This window comes from Delphinus delphis, chromosome 8 (assembly GCF_949987515.2).
Source record: "Delphinus delphis chromosome 8, mDelDel1.2, whole genome shotgun sequence".
NCBI lineage: Eukaryota > Metazoa > Chordata > Mammalia > Artiodactyla > Delphinidae > Delphinus > Delphinus delphis.
This window is the reverse complement of record NC_082690.1, coordinates 65,786,907-65,805,269: the sequence shown is the minus strand read 5'-3', so window position 1 is coordinate 65,805,269 and position 18,363 is coordinate 65,786,907. Positions and strand designations below refer to the sequence as shown.

Below are 18,363 nucleotides of genomic sequence, written 5' to 3'. Positions count from 1 at the left end.
TGCACAAGACCCCACATTGGGTGGCCCCTGTATTCAATTGTAGATAGGACACAGGAGCACCAGACTTGACTTTTGACCCCAGAAGGGTCAAAGTCCAATAGTTCAGACAGGACTAATGCACCCAAAACAAAAAGAATAATAAAGGGCCAGGTGAGGTGGTTCGAACTCAAAGAGGAGCAGGTGGGGTTCATAGGTGAACAATGCCATCAAGAAAGTGAAAAGACAGCCCCCAGAATGGGAGGAAATATTTGCAAAGCACATATATGATAAGGGACTTGTTTCTATAATATATCTTTGAAGAACTCTTATAACTCGATTAAAAAAACAACTAATTTAAAAATTTTTTAATTGAAGTGAGGTTGATGTACAGTATTATATGTTACAGATATACAACAGAGTGTTCACAATTTTTAAAGATTATATTCCATTTATAGTTATCATAAAATATTGGCTATATTCCCTGTGTTGTACAATATATCCTTATAGATTATTTTATACATAATAGTTTGTACCTCTTAATCCCCTACTCCTATCTTGCCCCTCCCCACCTGCCCCCCAACTGGTAACCACTAGTTTCTTCTCTATATCTGTGAGTCGGCTTCTTCTTTTGTTATATTCACTAGTTTGTTGTATTTTTTTAGATTCCACATAAGTGGTATCATACAGTATTTTTCTTTCTCTGTCTGACTTATTTCACTTAGCATAATACCCTCCACGTCCATCCATGTTGCTGCAAATGGCAAGATTTCAATTCTTTTTTATGGCTGAGTAGTGTTGACAACTAATTTTTTTAAGTGGGCAGAAGATTTAAATAGACATTTCTTCAAAGAATATATATGGGGGTCAATGAGCACATGAAAGGATGCTCAGCATCAGTAGTAATTAGGGAAATGCAAATTCAAGTGGTTTATCATGAATAATAAATGATAAATTCATTAAATGAATGATTTATCATTTTTCATAAATGATTAAAATGAGATATAATTTTATATCCCTAGAATGGTTTTAATAAAAAAGATGGGAAATAACAAATGTTGGTGAGGATATGGAGGAATTGAAATTCTCAGTAAAATGGTGCAGCCACTTTGGAATAACAGTTCATCAAAAAGTTAAACAGGGCTTCCCTGGTGGCGCAGTGGTTGGGAGTCCGCCTGCCGATGCAGGGGGCGCGGGTTCGTGCCCCGGCCCAGGAAGATCCCACATGCCGCGGAGCGGCTAGGCCTGTGAGCCGTGGCTGCTGGGCCTGCGCATCCGGAGCGTGGTGGGAAAGGCCACGGCAGTGAGAGGTCCACGTACCGCAAAAAAAAAAAAAAAAAAAAAGTTAAACATACAGTTATTGTATGGCCCAGCAATTCCACTCCTAGGTATATAACAAAGAGAAATGAAAAGTATATGTCCACACAAAAACTTGTATGTGAATGTTCAATAACAAGCATTTTTCATAAAAGCTAAAAATGGAGACAAGCCAAATGTCCATCAGCTAATAAATAAATAAAATCAGATATATCCATAAAATGGAATACTATTCAGCCATAAAAATGAAATACTTATATATGCTACCAGATGGATGAACCTCAAAAACATTTTGCTAAGTGAAAGAAATCAGTCATGTGTTGTATGATTCCATTTATATGAAATACCCACAATAGGGAAATCCACAGAGACAAAGTAGATTAGTCATTGTATAGGGCTGGGGATTGGGGGAGTGACCACTAATTGGTATAGGGTCCCTTTTTGGGAGGATTAAAAAGTTCTAAGATTGACTGTAATGATGGTTGTACAATTTTATGAATATACTAAAAACTACTGAATTGCAAATGTAAGAGCATGAGAAAAAGGAAAGAACAGTAAATGCAAAGGCCCTGGGGCCACAACAACGTAAGTGTGTTTGAAGAGCAGAATGGCGAATGTGGCTGAAGAGTGGGAAGAATCCGGTAGGGGCCAGTTCGCAGAGGCCTTTGATTTTATTCTAAGGCCTATTAAGGCAGTTTGAATTCTGAGGCACATCCAGAGTGGTCTCCTTGTACGTCACCTGCTAGGCCTCCACCTTTTTGGAGGGTAATGGCTCTGCCCCTCCCTGCCTGTGCCAGTTCATGAGGCATAGCTCTCTGCTTCAGGAGCTGACCTTGTCATGTGGCTTCTTTACCTAAACCACACCTCCCTGGGTCCTCAGGGCCTTGTACATTTTTCAAAAATGCGTTCTATAGCAAAAAAGCAGAACGTGAGTAATCAAGGTAGAAAAGTAAGTTTGGTTAATAATCGATGAAAACGTAATTTTCACATAATATCCAAACAAAGCCAGGAATCAAATGCAAGCTTAGTGAGTTTGATAACCCACTTAAGCAAGATGTGCATGTCCTATATGACAGCTGAGATTGTGTTGGCTGGCCCCCAGAGGAAAGGGCCTGACGGGTGGGCCTGTGGCCAGAACTGCAAGCCTCAAACAGCTTTGCACTTGTTTATCTCGTGCTCTGTACTCTGCTGACTTGATGGCCATGGGGTCTTGTTGCCTTATCCTGACAGGAAGGTTCTCATAGTCCCTTGTCAGGGGTGAGAACCAACCCCTTGCAGAGATTGCTGACCCCTACCTTTGCTCTCGGGGTCCCTCCACACCCGTCAAAGGGAGGAAGCTGTGTTTCCTGAGAACCTTATCGATGGCATGCTGGTTGCCAAGTCCTGTGACGCCAGTAGGACTCCTCCCCGTTCTCCCACCCCAGCACAGGAAAGGGCCCGGTGCGTTATTTACGTCGTCCGGGTTTCAGAGCAGGGCTTGCTTTAGTCACCAGCCAGAGCAGCAGCCGAGCAAGGGTGCAGAGCGGAGGATGCTCGCTGTGGGAACCACACCCTCTGCACCAGCTGGGGCTCTCTTGGCCGAACTCTGATTCCAGCCATCAGAAGAGGCTCTTGCTGTGGAGAAGAGCTCTGGCCACTCTTCCCTACCGTCTATCCTCTGGCTCACATGCACCCTTGTCACACCCCTCAGAGGCAGGAGGAGGGTCAGGCTTTGCAGACTTGGGCAGCCCCAGAAAAATTATAATGGCTGTTCAGATGTATACAACTTATGAAATATATAGCTTGTATAGTCTTTCATTAAGTCCTTACAGCATGCCTGTGAGTTAGTCATAATAATAAACATCTCCTGAGTGCCTGCTGAGTGTGGATGTCATATGAATATACACATATGTACATATATATACACATACATACACGTGTGGATGTCATATATAGGTGAACATAGACACATATATATACACATTTATACATACGTATATATATTCCTTATAAGACTCCTGCAAGGTAGATATTATTCCCAATTGACAGATGAGATTAAATAACTTAGATTAAATAACTCATCCAAAGTCACACTTAGTAGAGGCACTGGTGGAGCACTGACCCCAGGATCTAATAGTTTCCGCCATACTTCCTCTGCAGGAGTCACTATCTTGGCGAATATCTCACGGGTTACAGAACTCACACAAAGGGTACCCTGCATCTTTTCCATCTCGCCAGCCCTGCTTACTCTAATTCCTGGAAACACCTGGTCTGCGTGCTGTTCAAAGGCACCTTTTGGTTTATTTCAAAGGTTGGATAAAGTTCATTTGCATGTCTTTTCTTTTTCACAGTGCCCCTCCACTCACTGAAAAGGAAGTTGAGGTAAGTAACTCCAGCGTTTTATGAAATTGAGTACTTGGGCTTGAGTGGGTTCATTCAGAACATTTCCTTCTCCAGCCTCTGCTCCTGACATTTTTATACAAACATGAGAATGAGTGGCCATGGGGGGAATATGGGCATCGTGATCAGCACTGTTGAGCTACCAAGCCCCCGACCACCACTCCAGTTAATGGAAGATTTTGACGAATTTCGTCAGGGGTGAGACAGTAGCTGGAAGTTCCACATTTCTTCAACGGTTGTTTGTTTTCTTTAAAAGTATGACTTAGATACACAGAGCAGCTGGGAGGCTGCAGAACTGAATCAAATTTATTTCAAAATTATTAAAAGATGGTCAGATTTCATGTTTCAGACTTTGATCTGGAGGAAGAAGGTGCTTTCCTTCTGAGGGTTTCAGATGTAAGGAAGCCAGCTCAGCCAAGGTGGTGGCTATGCTGTCAGCTCTCCCACCTTCCCTGATTCTCCCATGATTCTCCTCGGGGCCTCCTTGTCTCTGTAGAGAAGCTGTCCCAATGGGGCTGGTGAGTGAGCTGAGAGGAATTTGCATTTCGTTCTGTTGAAGGGGTACATGGTCAAAGAGAATGCATCGGAGGTGAGACAGTGAGGACCTCCGGCACCAGCAGTAGTTTGTTTCCATGACAATTACATTGGAATTGATAGAAGGAAGGGAGCAAGAACATGGATGATTCCAGAATACTTCACTCCGGGTTGGGAGGATGGAAGACTTTACAGTTTACCCTTGATAACAAGAAAACGAACATACACTTACTGAGACCCGGTGGACCACATAAGCACAGGGAGATGGACTGTGTAAAATATCTGGCACAGATAGTAACAATTACCTGGCACACAGATGTAGAACTCACAGTCTTTGGCACACACATATCCATCCTTTCAGCTGACCCCCCCATCAGCTCTGAGAAACAGGTAGAGCAGGTAGCAGAACAAAGGAGGAAACTGAGGGATTAAATAAGTTATCTGAGATCCCAGACCCAGTGCTTAGCAGAATCAGCATTTGGAGTCAAGTGTTCTGACTGACTTCAGGGCTCTTTATATCACTGCCATTAAGGGGATAACCCAGTTATAGAGAACTAAATATTGAGCATTATTGATAAACTTGACTGAGGCTTGGGCAAGACAGAGAATCCCCACCCACTGACGCTGGTGGTGATGGCCGCGGGCACTTTGGTTAAGGGTGCGCTCCTGTCCTCAGGTGTGTGCTGACACAATCTGTGCTCAGCATGGTGAGAGGAGCACAGGCTTTGGAATAAAATCGTCTGAGGCTGAATTCTGGCTCTGCTACTCCCTTGTGACACCTTGAACAAGTTAATGACCTCTCTGCTCTCGGTCTCTTTACCCATAAAGTGGACATAACAGTTCCTATGGCAGAGGATTGTTGAGGGATTAAACAAGCTAAGGTGCGTAAAACTCCTGCCAGTGCTGGCGTATAGCAGATACTCAACAGGGAGTAGCTTTCAATGTGGCCCTCATCATCATCATCATCGAGCAGTTCAGGGTCTTCAGTTCTCCGTCTGGAGATGTCTGCCCGCCGTGGGCCATGTTACATGAACTTCAGATGCTCAGGCAGAGTCAACTCACCCTAAGGGTGTAAATCTTCTACCACTTGACACAGGCAAGGTAAATGAGGGCTGTAAAAATGAAGGCCACTGCTTCCTTCCTGTGTAGAGTCCATCTGTCTATTTCTCCTCCCCAGTAGTTTCCTATTAGACCAGGAATTCCATGTCTGATCAACACCACCTTTCAAAGTTCATTCATGCAGGCTGCATTTTTGGCATGGAATATTTGTTCCAGAAAGCTTCTCCTAACAGGATCATACTTGGCTTTGTTTAATCTCCTGGCAGCTTGTAAAAGCTGCTTTCAGCGTAGGATTTGGAATATTCAGATAAGATGCTGGTTGAGGTTTGCTCTGAGTCAACAGGCCTACATCTCAAGTGGGGTTTCTTTAAATACAGTGGTTTCATGTGAAATCTCCGAAACCTGCATGCCATAAATCCTGGCACGAGTCCAAACTGCTTTCGCAATCAGCTGTGTTGGCCTGAGTTTATCTAAACCCATATACAGGATGTTATTTTCTTGACATTCAGAAAAAGCAAAGTGTTATTCTCTTATTCTCTTTCAGTAAAATGTGTTTGGTCTTCTGGTCCTGGGAAGGCCCTAGCCTGGACCTCAGGTTACTATTTCGCCATCTTTTGTGCAGTTTACTTCATTAAGGGAGAGTTTCACTTGTTCTTGGCTGCTTTGGGGGCTGGTTCCAGGAGCTGATTTAAAATCCTTGAGCAAAAACTCCACCAGCAGCCTTGCTCCCAGCACTAACTCCTCCTAGCACCTCTCCAACACTCTTGTTCCCAACAGAACGTGTTTGTACAACTGTCCTTGGCCTTTAGAAATGACAGCTACACCCTAGAATCTAGAATTAACCAGGCGGAAAGGGAACGCAACCTGACAGAGGAGAACACAGAGAAGGAACTGGAACACTTCAAAGCTTCCATTACGGTAATTGTGGAGCCTGATTGGGGAATCCTTGCAGGAGACACTTTCCCCAAGGGCTGTGCCGGGTCTCCTGCTTTTCTCAGTCACCAAGTAGAGTCTCCTGAAGTGAGAAATGGGGCCAAGGCCCTGAGCCAGGCCGTCTTCCTCAGAGCTGGGCGGAGCTGAGGCCGAGATCCCAAAGGCTTGGTTACCTCAGGGCTGTGGTTAAGGCCTCTGAGCCCTTGGCAGCCTCTCAGGAGGGGGCTGGATGACCTGGGATAGCAAAGGGAGCACCCTGGGGACCAGAGACCTGGAAGTGATTCCCTTCCTTCAGGCCAGCCAGCTACAGAGTGTCCACATTGGGCTTCTCCAATCCCAGAAGTAGCCATCGCCTGGGCCCTGCCGAGGCCCCTCCTCTCGGCCAGGATGGGGCCAGGGCTCGTCTTGTGACAGCCCTGGTCAAGTCTTGGTCTGTGAGGACCCCATGTGATGTTCCTTCTCCCTCCTCAGTCCTCAGCTTCACTCTGGCACCACTGTGAGCACCGGGAGACCTACCAGAAGCTGCTGGAGGACATCGCTGTCCTGCACCGCCTGGCTGCCCGCCTCTCCAGCCGAGCCGAGATGGTGGGGGCCGTCCGCCAGGTGAGCTCTGCTCTGTCTGCAGTAACTGGAGCAGGGATGTAAGCAGTGGCAACTACAGATACTGCTTATGGATGGCTTCCTCTGTGCCAGACATCCTACGTCCATAATCGTAGTCGTCTCAGTGTATTTTTGATGGACCACTATATTCTTGAAGTGCTCCCCAGTAAAAGCTTTCTGTGGATACCTACCTTTGAGAACTGCTGCATACTACCTTCCTTTCTTGGAGACTTCTAATGTATGTTGGCATAAGCAAGGCTTTGAGAAGTCCTGTAATGAAAAATTCTGTTTAACATTACCGACGTATTTCTCAAATGTATTTGAGTAAAGAATTGCTTCCCCCTTCTTGTTCCCACAAAATACCTATTCAACTCCCAGGGAACTAGTATTTGGCAAAATGTGCTTTAGGAAAAACTGCTTTGTTTCATTAATCCTCCCAGCAACTCTGTAAAGTAAGTAATCTTATCCCCTGATGAAGACGTGAAGTCTCAGAAAGGTAATAGCACTAGCGTGGGGCAAAGCTGGGGTGCAGGCCCAAGTCTGGCCCCCTCGCAGCCACTTTGAAGTCATGAGGCACTCAGGGTGCCACCCTGATCCAGCATGGTGTTGTGGGGTCAGACCGCCTGAGTTCTCATCCTGGCTCCACAAGGATTCACTGTGTGGCCTTGGGCCTCTGTGCTCCAGCTTCTCCAACCGTAAAATGCGGATGCTGACAGTACCTGCCATACAGGGCACTGTGCCACTTGTAAAGCACCTGGGTGTCGTTATCACTGTTGCTGTCACTGTGGACCCATGTCCTGCTGCGTGGTTTGCATGACAGGGGTGTTCCTGGGGCCCAGCCCTGGGCAGTTCTCATAGAATGAAGGAAGGACAAGCCACGGGGCTGTCCCACCCGTGTGCTTCCGGCGAAAGGGCACCCAACTCAGCAGCAGCACCCAGGAAGCCACTCCAGCTGGGAGCAGCAACAAAGGGAGGGCTTTAGGGAAGTGGCTGGTCTCAGCTCAGGGCTGTGGGGACTTTGTCCAGGGGACAGTCACTGAGCGTGTCCCTCTGTGGACAGGCAGGCCGCGGGCAAGGATCTCTGAGGGATGCACGGGGTGTCAGTAGAGAAAACTCTTCCCCATTTTGCACAGCCCTCGTGAAAGTGTTTCTCAACCCACGCACGGCTCACTCCAGCCTTCACCCTTCTCCAAGTGGCTTCCGTGTCTCTGTCCTCACTGTCTTCTCTGGTTCCACTGGACTGGTTCAGGCACTCATCCTCTCTTCTCTTGTTGCTCTTGCTGCCACCAGTCTCACACCCTTCAGTCCAGTCTCCACCGGCGACCTGATTATGACACTCCCTTACTTTAAGACATTCGATGGCTCCCCTCTTCCTTCAGAATAAGTCCAAATTCCTTAGTCTAGCATTCAAGGTCCTTCACAACCCAGCCCTAACTCACCTTTTCTTCTTGCGAACAAACCCAGCCATTTGCTGATTCCTACATGAGTAGGATGACCTGTGCTTTCCTGGCTTTCCAGACAATTCTGGTATATGTTTATTGTCCCAGCATAATTCGTGATGGCATCCCCTTTCACTCTGCAAAGGATCCTGTCTGAGGGGAAATCCTCACCTCGATAGAAGCCTTGTGATGTCCTGCCTCTGGACCTTGGCTCTTGGAGTTCCCTGGCTAATGCTCTTTGTCTCTCCTGCCCATAGCTATGTGCCCAGACGCTACAGCACTTCACTCCGTCTCAAGAAGCCTCCCCTGACCCATTCTCTGCAAGCAGAGATGACTCTGCTCCCTCTCATCTCCTGAGGCTTTGTGGCTGGGCTCGTCCTTGTTATCCCTGAGTGCAGGTGCCTGAGCCCCTGTCTCAACTCACATCCCCGACAGCAAACTCTTAGAGGGCAGAGTCACGTCTGATTGGTCCTTGTATCCTTTCAAGTCCCCCAGCCCAGAGCTTGGCTCAGAGCAAACAGTGCTGATGAGCTTTTCATCCAAATGCCCAGTGTGTTCACACTCTTCTTCCCTGCAGGAAAAGCGCATGTCGAAAGCAACAGAAGTGATGATGCAGTATGTGGAGAACCTGAAGAGGACATATGAGAAGGACCATGCAGAGCTCATGGAGTTTAAAAAACTTGCAAATCAGAATTCAAGCCGCAGCTGTGGTCCCTCTGGTAAGAAACTGGGTTCCTGCCCACCCCTGACCTTGGCCCTGTAATATTGGGTCCCTGATGGATCCAGGCTAACATCATACCTATGGGACAGCCCCAGGACCTGTGTTAGGGTGAGCAAAGCTTGCTGCCTGGCCCAATGCTGCCCACAGGGCCTCACAGTCACTGTTCCTGTGAGCTTGGGGGCCTGGAACCAGAGAGCATGAATGGCCCCCAAGCAACTCCTAATAAAAGTAACCAGAGAAACTGATCACTAATGCAAAGCCCATAGGCTGCAAGAATTCAACCTCCTTTGTGAGAGTGGCACACCCCAAACCTTACTTTGGGGTCCCCACTTTGGGCAGCACATGCTAAGGAAATTGCACTTTATTCTGGAAAGCATTAGCGATCCAACCAAAGATTTTAATCAGGGAAATGACATGATCATATAGTTTAGAAGATTCCCTCTGGCAGTGATGTGGCAATTACATTACTGGGGTAAAGCCAGAGACAGGGAAACCCACAAAGCGACTATTATAGTAATGCAGGTGAGAGACGGAGTCTGGGCAGAGGGGTGGAGTGAGAACCTGGGTAAAGGAAATACTGCTGAGATAACTTTTAGACTCGTGGGCAAGACAAATGCTTTAAAGAAATACTCTTTTTAAAAGAAGTTCTATACAGATTGCTATAGAAGCACAGAGGAAGGGCCATCTGGTTCCACTTGATATTGAGTTGCTGTGGTTTTGTTTTGTTTTGTTTTGTTTTTTATTGAAGTATAGTTGATTTACAATGTTGTGTTAATTACTGCTGTACAGCAAAGTGACTCAGTTATACATATATATACATTCCTTTTCATATTCTTTTCTGTTATGGTCTATCACAGACTTTTTTTTTTCAGGAGAATATCATTGTTATTTATTTATTTATAATTTTTTTAACATCTTTATTGGAGTATAATTGCTTTACAATGGTGTGTTAGTTTCTGCTTTATAACAAAGTGAATCAGCTATACATATACATATATCCCCATATCTCTTCCCTCTTGCGTCTCCTTCCCACCTTCCCTATCCCACCCCTCTAGGTGGTCACAAAGCACCAAGCTGATCTCCCTGTGCTATGCAGCTGCTTCCCACTAGCTACCGGTTTTACATTTGGTAGTGTATATATGTCCATGCCACTCTCTCACTTCTTCCCAGCTTACGCTTCCCCCTACCCGTGTCCTCAAGTCCATTCTCTACGTCTGCGTCTTTATTCCTGTCCTGCCCCTAGGTTCTTCCTGACCTGTTTTTGTTGTTTTTTTTTTAGATTCCATATATATGTGTTAGCATACGGTATTTGTTTTTCTCTTTCTGACTTAGCTCACTCGGTATGACAGACTCTAGGTCCATCCACCTCACTACAAATAACTCAATTTCGTTCCTTTTTATGGCCGAGTAATATTCCATTGTATATATGTGCCACATCTTCTTCATCTATTCATCTGTCGATGGACATTTAGGTTGCTTCCATGTCCTGGCTATTGTAAATAGTGCTGCAGTGAACATTGTATCACAGACTATTGAATATAGTTCCCTGTGCTATACAGTAGGAGAGTTGCAGTGTTTTAAAGTAAAAGTAGGAGTTCTCCAGGCTAAAGGGGGAAATACACCCCAAGTGGAGGAAATAGCATGTACAAAGGCGTGGAGGTTGGGCTGAGAAGACTATGAAACAAACAGTCTGCTGTGGTTTGGGGTGTTGGAGCGTGACAATGACATGTTGAAGGTAAGACTTGTTAGACCAGGGCCACATGCCAAGCCCTGTGAACAATCTGGGTCTTTGTCCTCCAGGCAGTGAGGAGACCCCGGTGGGTTTACACCAGCTGACATAGTCAGATTTTATTTTTAGAAGATTGCTGACTTCAGAGTGGACGATGCATTAGGAGAGTGTGGACATTGAGGGATGGAGAGACGCGTTAGGAGGCTCTGCTGCAGTCCAGGAGGAGGAGGACGGTGCTGTGGACCAGTATCTCTCCTTGGGAGCTTGCCAGGGTTTGGGCTCTGGCTGATGAGGTGTGGTGTTAGCAGGAGAAGACAGACCTTTTAGCAACAGGAATCCCTGTTGGAATGCAAACATCCGTGTTACCAAGAGCAGAAGGAGGGAAAGTACACAAAGTATAACAGATGGAGAAACCTTTATAAACAGGAGGTTTCACAAGTTTCCTGGGGAATATCAGTGACGCTTCCCAGGGTCCAAAGGCAGCGTACACATGCTCCAGACCGTCTGCTTTGGTCTTGGCAGCAAGGCTCCTGACCCACATGCATCTGGGCCTCTAAGAAATCTCTCTCTGTCAGTGTTGGAAGTTGGAGAAGCTACCACCAAAGAAATCCTAACACGTGCACTCTTACAGTATTGTCCTGCAAGGTGCAGGGTCTCCTGTGAACCACCTTACCCATGGTTTATGGAAAGAGCACAGTTGCCCGTGAGTCTCATCCATTCATTCTACAGGTGTTTATTGAGCATCTCCGGTGTGCCCACGTGATACTGGAATACAGAGGTGAAGTGTACCCAGCCCCCGACCCAGAGGAGTTCCCAGCCTGTGGTGAGGGCAAGGCAGTGTAAGCAGTGCTGTGATAGATGTAAGCAGATTTTATGGGCGTACATGGCAGAGTCCCACGTTCAGTCTGGGGGCCTGAGAAAGTGCTTACAATCAGATGGGAGCCGGTAGTGGAGTGTTGAACGGTGAATGGGTAGTTTTCACACATCTGTTCCCACTCCACTGTTTTTCCAAGCTACACCTCAGCTTGGGCTGGTGCAGAGGGGCCAGATGTGCCCATCAGATACTCTGTGACCATTCCCTGATGGTGGTTGTTCTTTAAGCTTTTATATGACTTCTTTGTCATATATGCAGTCTTTGTCTGTGCCTGAAGACTACAGTGAAAAAAAAAATCTCTGATTTCAAGAAAGATGATACACATTCAGAAGAAAAAAAAATCTATTTTTTTTTTCTGAATATGAAACATGCTGATTGCCTGCATTTTGGATTATTTCCTTAAGGTAGATTTCCAGAAGTGTAAATACTAGCTCAGGGGAAAGGAATATGTAGAAGGCTCTTTTTTTTTCTATATAAATAAGATCTTTATTAAACAAACTGAAACAGAGAATTGAATAGTCACTGGGGAGCTTTAGGGGAAAAGTCAGTTTTACCAAATATCCAGAGAGGGAAAAAAACACAAACTTCAGTTGACAGGAGTTGTGACCAGAATCATCAATAAAGTAGTGTCATTGCAATGCCTAGCTTTTAGAAGAAATTAATCAAGAGTCAATATAAATATCTCATAGATTCTCTCTAGTCATAGTACTCCAGGTTTACCTTTAAAAAATGGGAAACAAGTGAGGTTTGTTCTCAAGGCATCTTTTCCCACTTAGAGACCCTCATGCTGTCCCTTGACTGAAATATATCCCTGAAATCTTACCTTTGTCCGTTCTACTGTAAAAAATGCCCCAGTTTTGTGTTCAATTCCTTGTATATTTGCTCTCTATATTTAATGGTGACAAACTAATATATGCTCAGTTTTCTGTAATTAATAAAGAACAATCATTCCCTCTATCAGGTGGATTTGCATTTTAACGGGGAATTCTGATGACAGACAGATTCAGAGTTTATGTCACTAATCTTTTTTTTTCTTTATACAGCAGGTTCTTATTAGTTATCTATTTTATACATATTAGTGTATATATGTCATATAAGGCTCTTAAAGCAAATTATTTCCAAATAACCCATTGATATTTCCATTTAATGGGTAACGGTGATGCTCAATTCATTGTGCCGTGGACATTCTTGGCTTTTCTTTTTGAAAATATTTTTGACTTTGATGGGCCAATGTCGTATCTCTTCCCATAGTTTTAATTTGTATTTCTTGACCTTTTCAAATGTTTCTTGGGCATTTGTATTTCTACTTGCGTAAATTCTCTAATTCTTTGCCCACTTGTGACATTGGTATTTTATTAACTGTATGAACTCTTCATACACAAAGAATATTTTCTGGTTCTGCTGTTTTGGCTGACAGGAAAACTTGAAAATCCTTTGACTACAAATACTTAGAAATTTCTGCTGGATAAAGTGAAGCAAACATTAGTCTAAAAGAATAGCTGACTCCACAAGAAAAGAAATTGAAATACTCAGATACAAGAAAAGAAAAGAGAACTGAAACCAAGCTGACCCTGCAGCTTTCCTTGAGGATAAGAGTCAGCCTCAGCTATCTGGGCTCTGGGCTTTTGCACTCACATGCAATCTGAGATGAGGCCTCGGACACCCAAGGCAGAGAGTTGACTCTGAGCCTCCCATAGAAAGTTAAGACTTTCCAAGGACTGCGTCTGTGGAATACTCACCAACTCACAATGGAACAAATTAAGGAAGTTTGTCTGTTTCACCCTGGGCTCTAGTAAGAAAAAAACACTTTCTCCTTCCTCATAGGAAAAGTGCATGCCCACAAAGTACATGCCATAACAAAAGTGATGATGCAATATGCAGAGACTCTGAAAAGAACATCACAATGGTGCTGCTAGGAACACCGCGGAAACAAACATAAGTTGCTCTGGAGAGACACACCCTGCGCCCAGGAGACACAGGATCCTCTAAGTAAAGCTTCACAGAAGATGAGTTTACAATATAGAATTATGAAATAGGAAAACAATCTACCACAAGCAAGAATCATCAGACACCCAAACCACAGGGTTATATGCTAAAGATAGCAGATAATAAAACAATCTGATACATTTTTTAAAGATATGGGTAAAATTATTAAAGGCATAAAAGAACAAATCAGAAATATGAGAATAGAAGAGTACAACCATCAAAAAAAAGAATAAAATAGAATCCTAGAAATGAGGAATAGAGGCGTGGAAATGAAAAACTCAGTTGTTTAGGAGTGGTAGTTATTAGAATTGAAGCTATTCCTCAATATTCAGATCTCCTCCTCCTGAATGTGCCCATTCAGATGGGCACACTTCTTCTCCATCCCCTTGAAGTTAGGTGAGGCCATGTGATTTGGCATTAAATGTCAGTGGAGGGACATGTGTCGCATTTGAGCTGAGGTCCGTAAGAACTAGTGTGCCATTTGCCTTATGTTTCTTTCTCCAGACATGACAGCCATCACTGCTCCAAAATAGTAGAAGCTCCATCAGCCTGAGTCTTGAGTGAGGGGATGCAGAGCAGAGCCTGCTGCCAACTCATAAGCAAATGGACACGTAGCAAAAGCAAGAAATAAATCTTAGTTGTTATAACCCACTAAGGCTTTGGGGTTGTTTATTATTGTAGCATAGCCTAGCTTATCCTGATTGGTACAACATTTACATCAGATTAGGAACAGTTGAGGAAAAAATTTGTCAACTAGAAGACAGATTTGAAGAAGTCACCCAAAATTCAGTTCAGAGGGATAAATTAATTTAAATATGAAAGAAATGTGGTACGGGATATAGAATGAGAAACTTCGAAATACTTTTATTAGGAGATCCATAATGAGAGAATAAGGGAGAGAAAATATTCAAAGGAATTTCCCAGGATCTGAGAATTTTCCAGAACTAAAGAAAGACATGAATCCTTGCATTTAGGAAGTACAGAGACTCCCAAGCAAAAGAAATAAAAACACATCAGAGAGAAACTTTAGAACCCCAAGGACAAAGTGCAGTTCTTAAAAATAACCAGAGAGAAGACGGATTATTCACAAAGGAATGGCAATTTCCAAGACCAATAATAGGACCAGGAGACAATGAAGTATTGTCCAAAGAGCTGAGAGAAAATAACTGTCAACCTGGAGATAATACTACCAACTAAATTATCATACAAGCTTGAGGGCTTTGTAAAAACATTTTATGGCAACAACTGAGAAAGTTTACCTCTCACAGATCCTTGCTAAAAGAACAACTAAAGGATGTGCTTAGGGAAAAATAAAATTGAGATCAAAAGAAAGTCAGAAGCAAGAAGGGATGGTGATCAAAGACATTTGTAAACATGTGGGTAAATCTAAATAAGCATTCACTGTGTAAAACAACAATCATCATAATTTGGGATTTCAAAAACAAAGTAAAATAAAAATACTGAAAAACAGGGACTTCCCTTGTGGCACAGTGGTTAAGAATCCGCCTGCCAATGCAGGGGACATGGGTATGAGCCCTGGTCGGGGAAGATCCCACATGCTGCGGAGTAACTAAGCCTGTGCGCCACAACTACTGAGCCTGTGCTCTAGAGCCCGTGAGCCACAACTACTGAGCCCATGTGCCACAACTACTGAGTCCGTATGCCACAGCTACTGAAGCCCGTGCACCTAGAGCCCATGCTCCGCGACAAGAGAAGCCACCGCAATGAGAAGCCCACTCACCGCAATGAAGAATGGCCCCCCACTCGCCGCTACTAGAGAAAGCCCACGCGCAGCAACGAAGACCCAAGGCAGCCAAAAACAAAATTTAATTAATTAATTAATTTTAAAAATACTGAAAAACAATATAATTTAAGTTCAAAGGAGTGATCTTTTTTTAAGGTTGATTCAGGAAAAGGATAGAGATCTTGATTCATTTAAAATCTAATGTCATGTAACATGTTAAAAGTTTAAGGGGGCACACTAAAGATTACAACTAAAATATATAAATTCCAAACCAATTTGGGGGGGAGGGAAGGTTAGAAAAAATGCAATTAATGAAGGAAACATAAACTACAAAATGAGATGGTAGAAATATATCAATCACAAGAAATATAAACAACTTAGACTTGTTGGTTAATAGAAAACCTCAGATTAGATTAAGAAAAAGTGTTAGTTATGTGCTTTTCAAGAGAAACACCTAAAGTACATGAATATGAGGAATAGACAGCTATACAGACTAGATGGTACTGGTCAAACTGAATCAAACTGAATTGAGCTGTCAAAAACCTTTCTCTACACATACTGGTGTTTTCTAGTGGTAGTATTATCCAGGTGTGGTGCTAAATATTTTACATGAATTTTACATATTTTACATATCACTTAATATATGTACTAAGGAGAAGAAAACCCAGGGGTGCTAGTTTCTTTTGTTCTGAATTATTTTGTAGATGACATATTGAAATTACTGTTGTCAACACGTTTCCATTTTTTATTGACACCACACCTTCCTTGCTCATAATTTCCGTGAATGTACCTTACTTGAATGAGCAAGAAATGACCCAATAAGCCCTGGTATTGCTACGAGGAATCTTCACATACTCTCCACGGCATAACCCAGAGACCGTGTGGTGGTGTGAGGTGGAGACCAGAGGTGCAAGACTAGGGATTCTCATAGTGCCCAGAGGAGTTAGGATGAAGGCTGTGTCCCAAAAAAAACCCACTCTGCAGATGATTGTTTCAAAAGGTCAAGTGTCAAATTCAGTGACCTCTGCACCTAGGCCCTTGGGACATCCCTTGAGGGTCAGTTCTGGCCCATAGATACCTTGGCTTAGTTTCTGCTATCTGCTTCCTGCTGGAGCCTACTCTGAGAACTAACCTGGGTTCTTCTCTGTTCCCTCCTGCTGCAGAAGATGGGGTCCCTCGCACAGCACGGTCCATGTCCCTCTCGCTGGGAAAGGTATGCATGTTCAAGGAATACTGGGGAAAGAAAGACAGAAGTTTCCACAGTCAGCCAGGAAATCAGTCATTCTTGGATCCACAGGTGCAAAAGAACCTCTGGACAGAGTCTCTCATTCAGCTTCCGAACCTTGCTAGCTCATCCTCCAACCTTCCCTTGCTCGTGGCTTCCAGTACTGCACCATCTCTAATGAACATGAAATGATGCACAAACTTTGGTATTGCCATAGATCATTTTCATACACTATCCAGGGTTTCATACACTGTCCAATGACTGGGCATCATTTCTGTTCCATCTCTTCAGGATCTGAGAAATTAAAATCAGAACATGTTGAGAAATCACTCATCACTAATAAAAAAAATTTGTTAATTTTGGCCACTCTCTCTACACCAACCCCCAGCACCATCACTACCCTAAAACCAGGATATCCATTGAACACAGCATTTGGAATTAGTAGGCATTTCCCAGGCCTTTCTGAATTTTGGGTGCTGCCCCCTCCATGACAGTGGGCCTGATCCCTTCTCTTCCCACAGAACATGCCCCGCCGGAGGGTCAGCGTTGCCGTGGTGCCCAAGTTTAATATCCTGAACCTGCCTGGCCCGTCACCCAGCTCATCTCCCATCCCCTCCTTACCAGCCCTGGTGAGTATGATAATGCTTGCCTCCTGGGCCTCAGGCTCACAACTGTGGGGGTGACCTGGATGGGGTAGGGTCAACAAGGAGAGGAAATTCCAAGCACAGATTCTGGGCTATGGGTTCAGAAGCCTCAGTACAGACCAGGCCCCAGGTCTTATACTGCCCTGAGAAGACTCAGTGTCCTTGAGCAAGGTGCTGGCAGCTCAGAGAGTGTTCCTTGCAAAGCGTATGTCTTTTCATGCTTAAACCAGAACCCTCCACTCTGCAGTGGGTTTAAGCAGCTGAAGATTGCATTATGGAGTACTTGGTAAGCTGAGCTTTGAACCCTAGGCCCTCTGATTCCAGAGCCTGAGTTCTTAAACCCAATGTTACCCTGCTTTGATTCATTGCAGCATTGTTTACAACATTGAAAAATTGGAAATAAGCAGAATTCCCATTAATAGGAGATTGGTTTAATAAATTAGGAAAAGCTCAATAAGGGGTTTCTATGCAGCTGCTAAATATATGATTCAAATATAAAACTTTATTTATCGACATGAAAAAAGTCCATAATTTATTATTAACAAAAAGCAAAACCCCAGTATATACTGCGTAACTGTGTTTTGCAGTTTAAGAAAGAGTGTTTTTCTGTGTGTAAACAGAAAATTCTGAAAGAATGTAAGTAAAACTACTAATAATGGTTATCTCTGGGCAATGGTAAAATCACAGGTGATTTTAATTTTCTTGATGCCGCTATATTTCTAGAGTAAGAATGTATTACTTATAATCAGAAAAAAAAAATCTGCTTCCATTTTTTTTAAAACAAAGACTATTCCTATAAACAAAATATTTTCTAGATTCCAGAACTTTGTAAATCTGGTTAAACCTACCTAAAACTCTTAGGAGAGCTAGTTAGTGGTTTTAACAGGGACTATTTCCCATTCTATACTAAATGTATAATGTGGCTTCCAAATATATATATTCCTTTAGACTAGGGGTTAGCAATCAGGGCTATCCATTAAAATCACATAGGGTACTTCTAAAACATTCAATGCCTAGGCCCCAACCCAAGATTGTGGATTGGATCAGTACTTTAAGAAAATATCCCCCAGGCGATTCTAACATGCAGGCAGAGTTGAAAGCCATTGTTTAAACCGAATCCATTGCAGCAAAACGATGTGGTATTCCTGGGGAATTTATTATAAAGAAATTTCTGATGCCTTGAGCTTTTAGTAACGGCAGGGA

General features: G+C 43.8%; 1 protein-coding gene across 2 annotated transcripts in view; it reads left to right on the top strand.

Moving 5' to 3' along the window:
* Positions 1–18,363, top strand: part of IRAG1 (inositol 1,4,5-triphosphate receptor associated 1) — a 119,571-nt gene that overhangs the window by 81,831 nt on the left and 19,377 nt on the right. For both annotated transcript variants that reach the window (XM_060018489.1, XM_060018488.1), the window contains 6 exons: positions 3,624–3,654; positions 6,043–6,183; positions 6,670–6,801; positions 8,815–8,956; positions 16,455–16,504; positions 17,038–17,145. In XM_060018489.1, the coding sequence (XP_059874472.1) occupies positions 3,624–3,654; positions 6,043–6,183; positions 6,670–6,801; positions 8,815–8,956; positions 16,455–16,504; positions 17,038–17,145 (604 nt within the window). The remainder of the gene's footprint in view (positions 1–3,623; positions 3,655–6,042; positions 6,184–6,669; positions 6,802–8,814; positions 8,957–16,454; positions 16,505–17,037; positions 17,146–18,363) is intronic.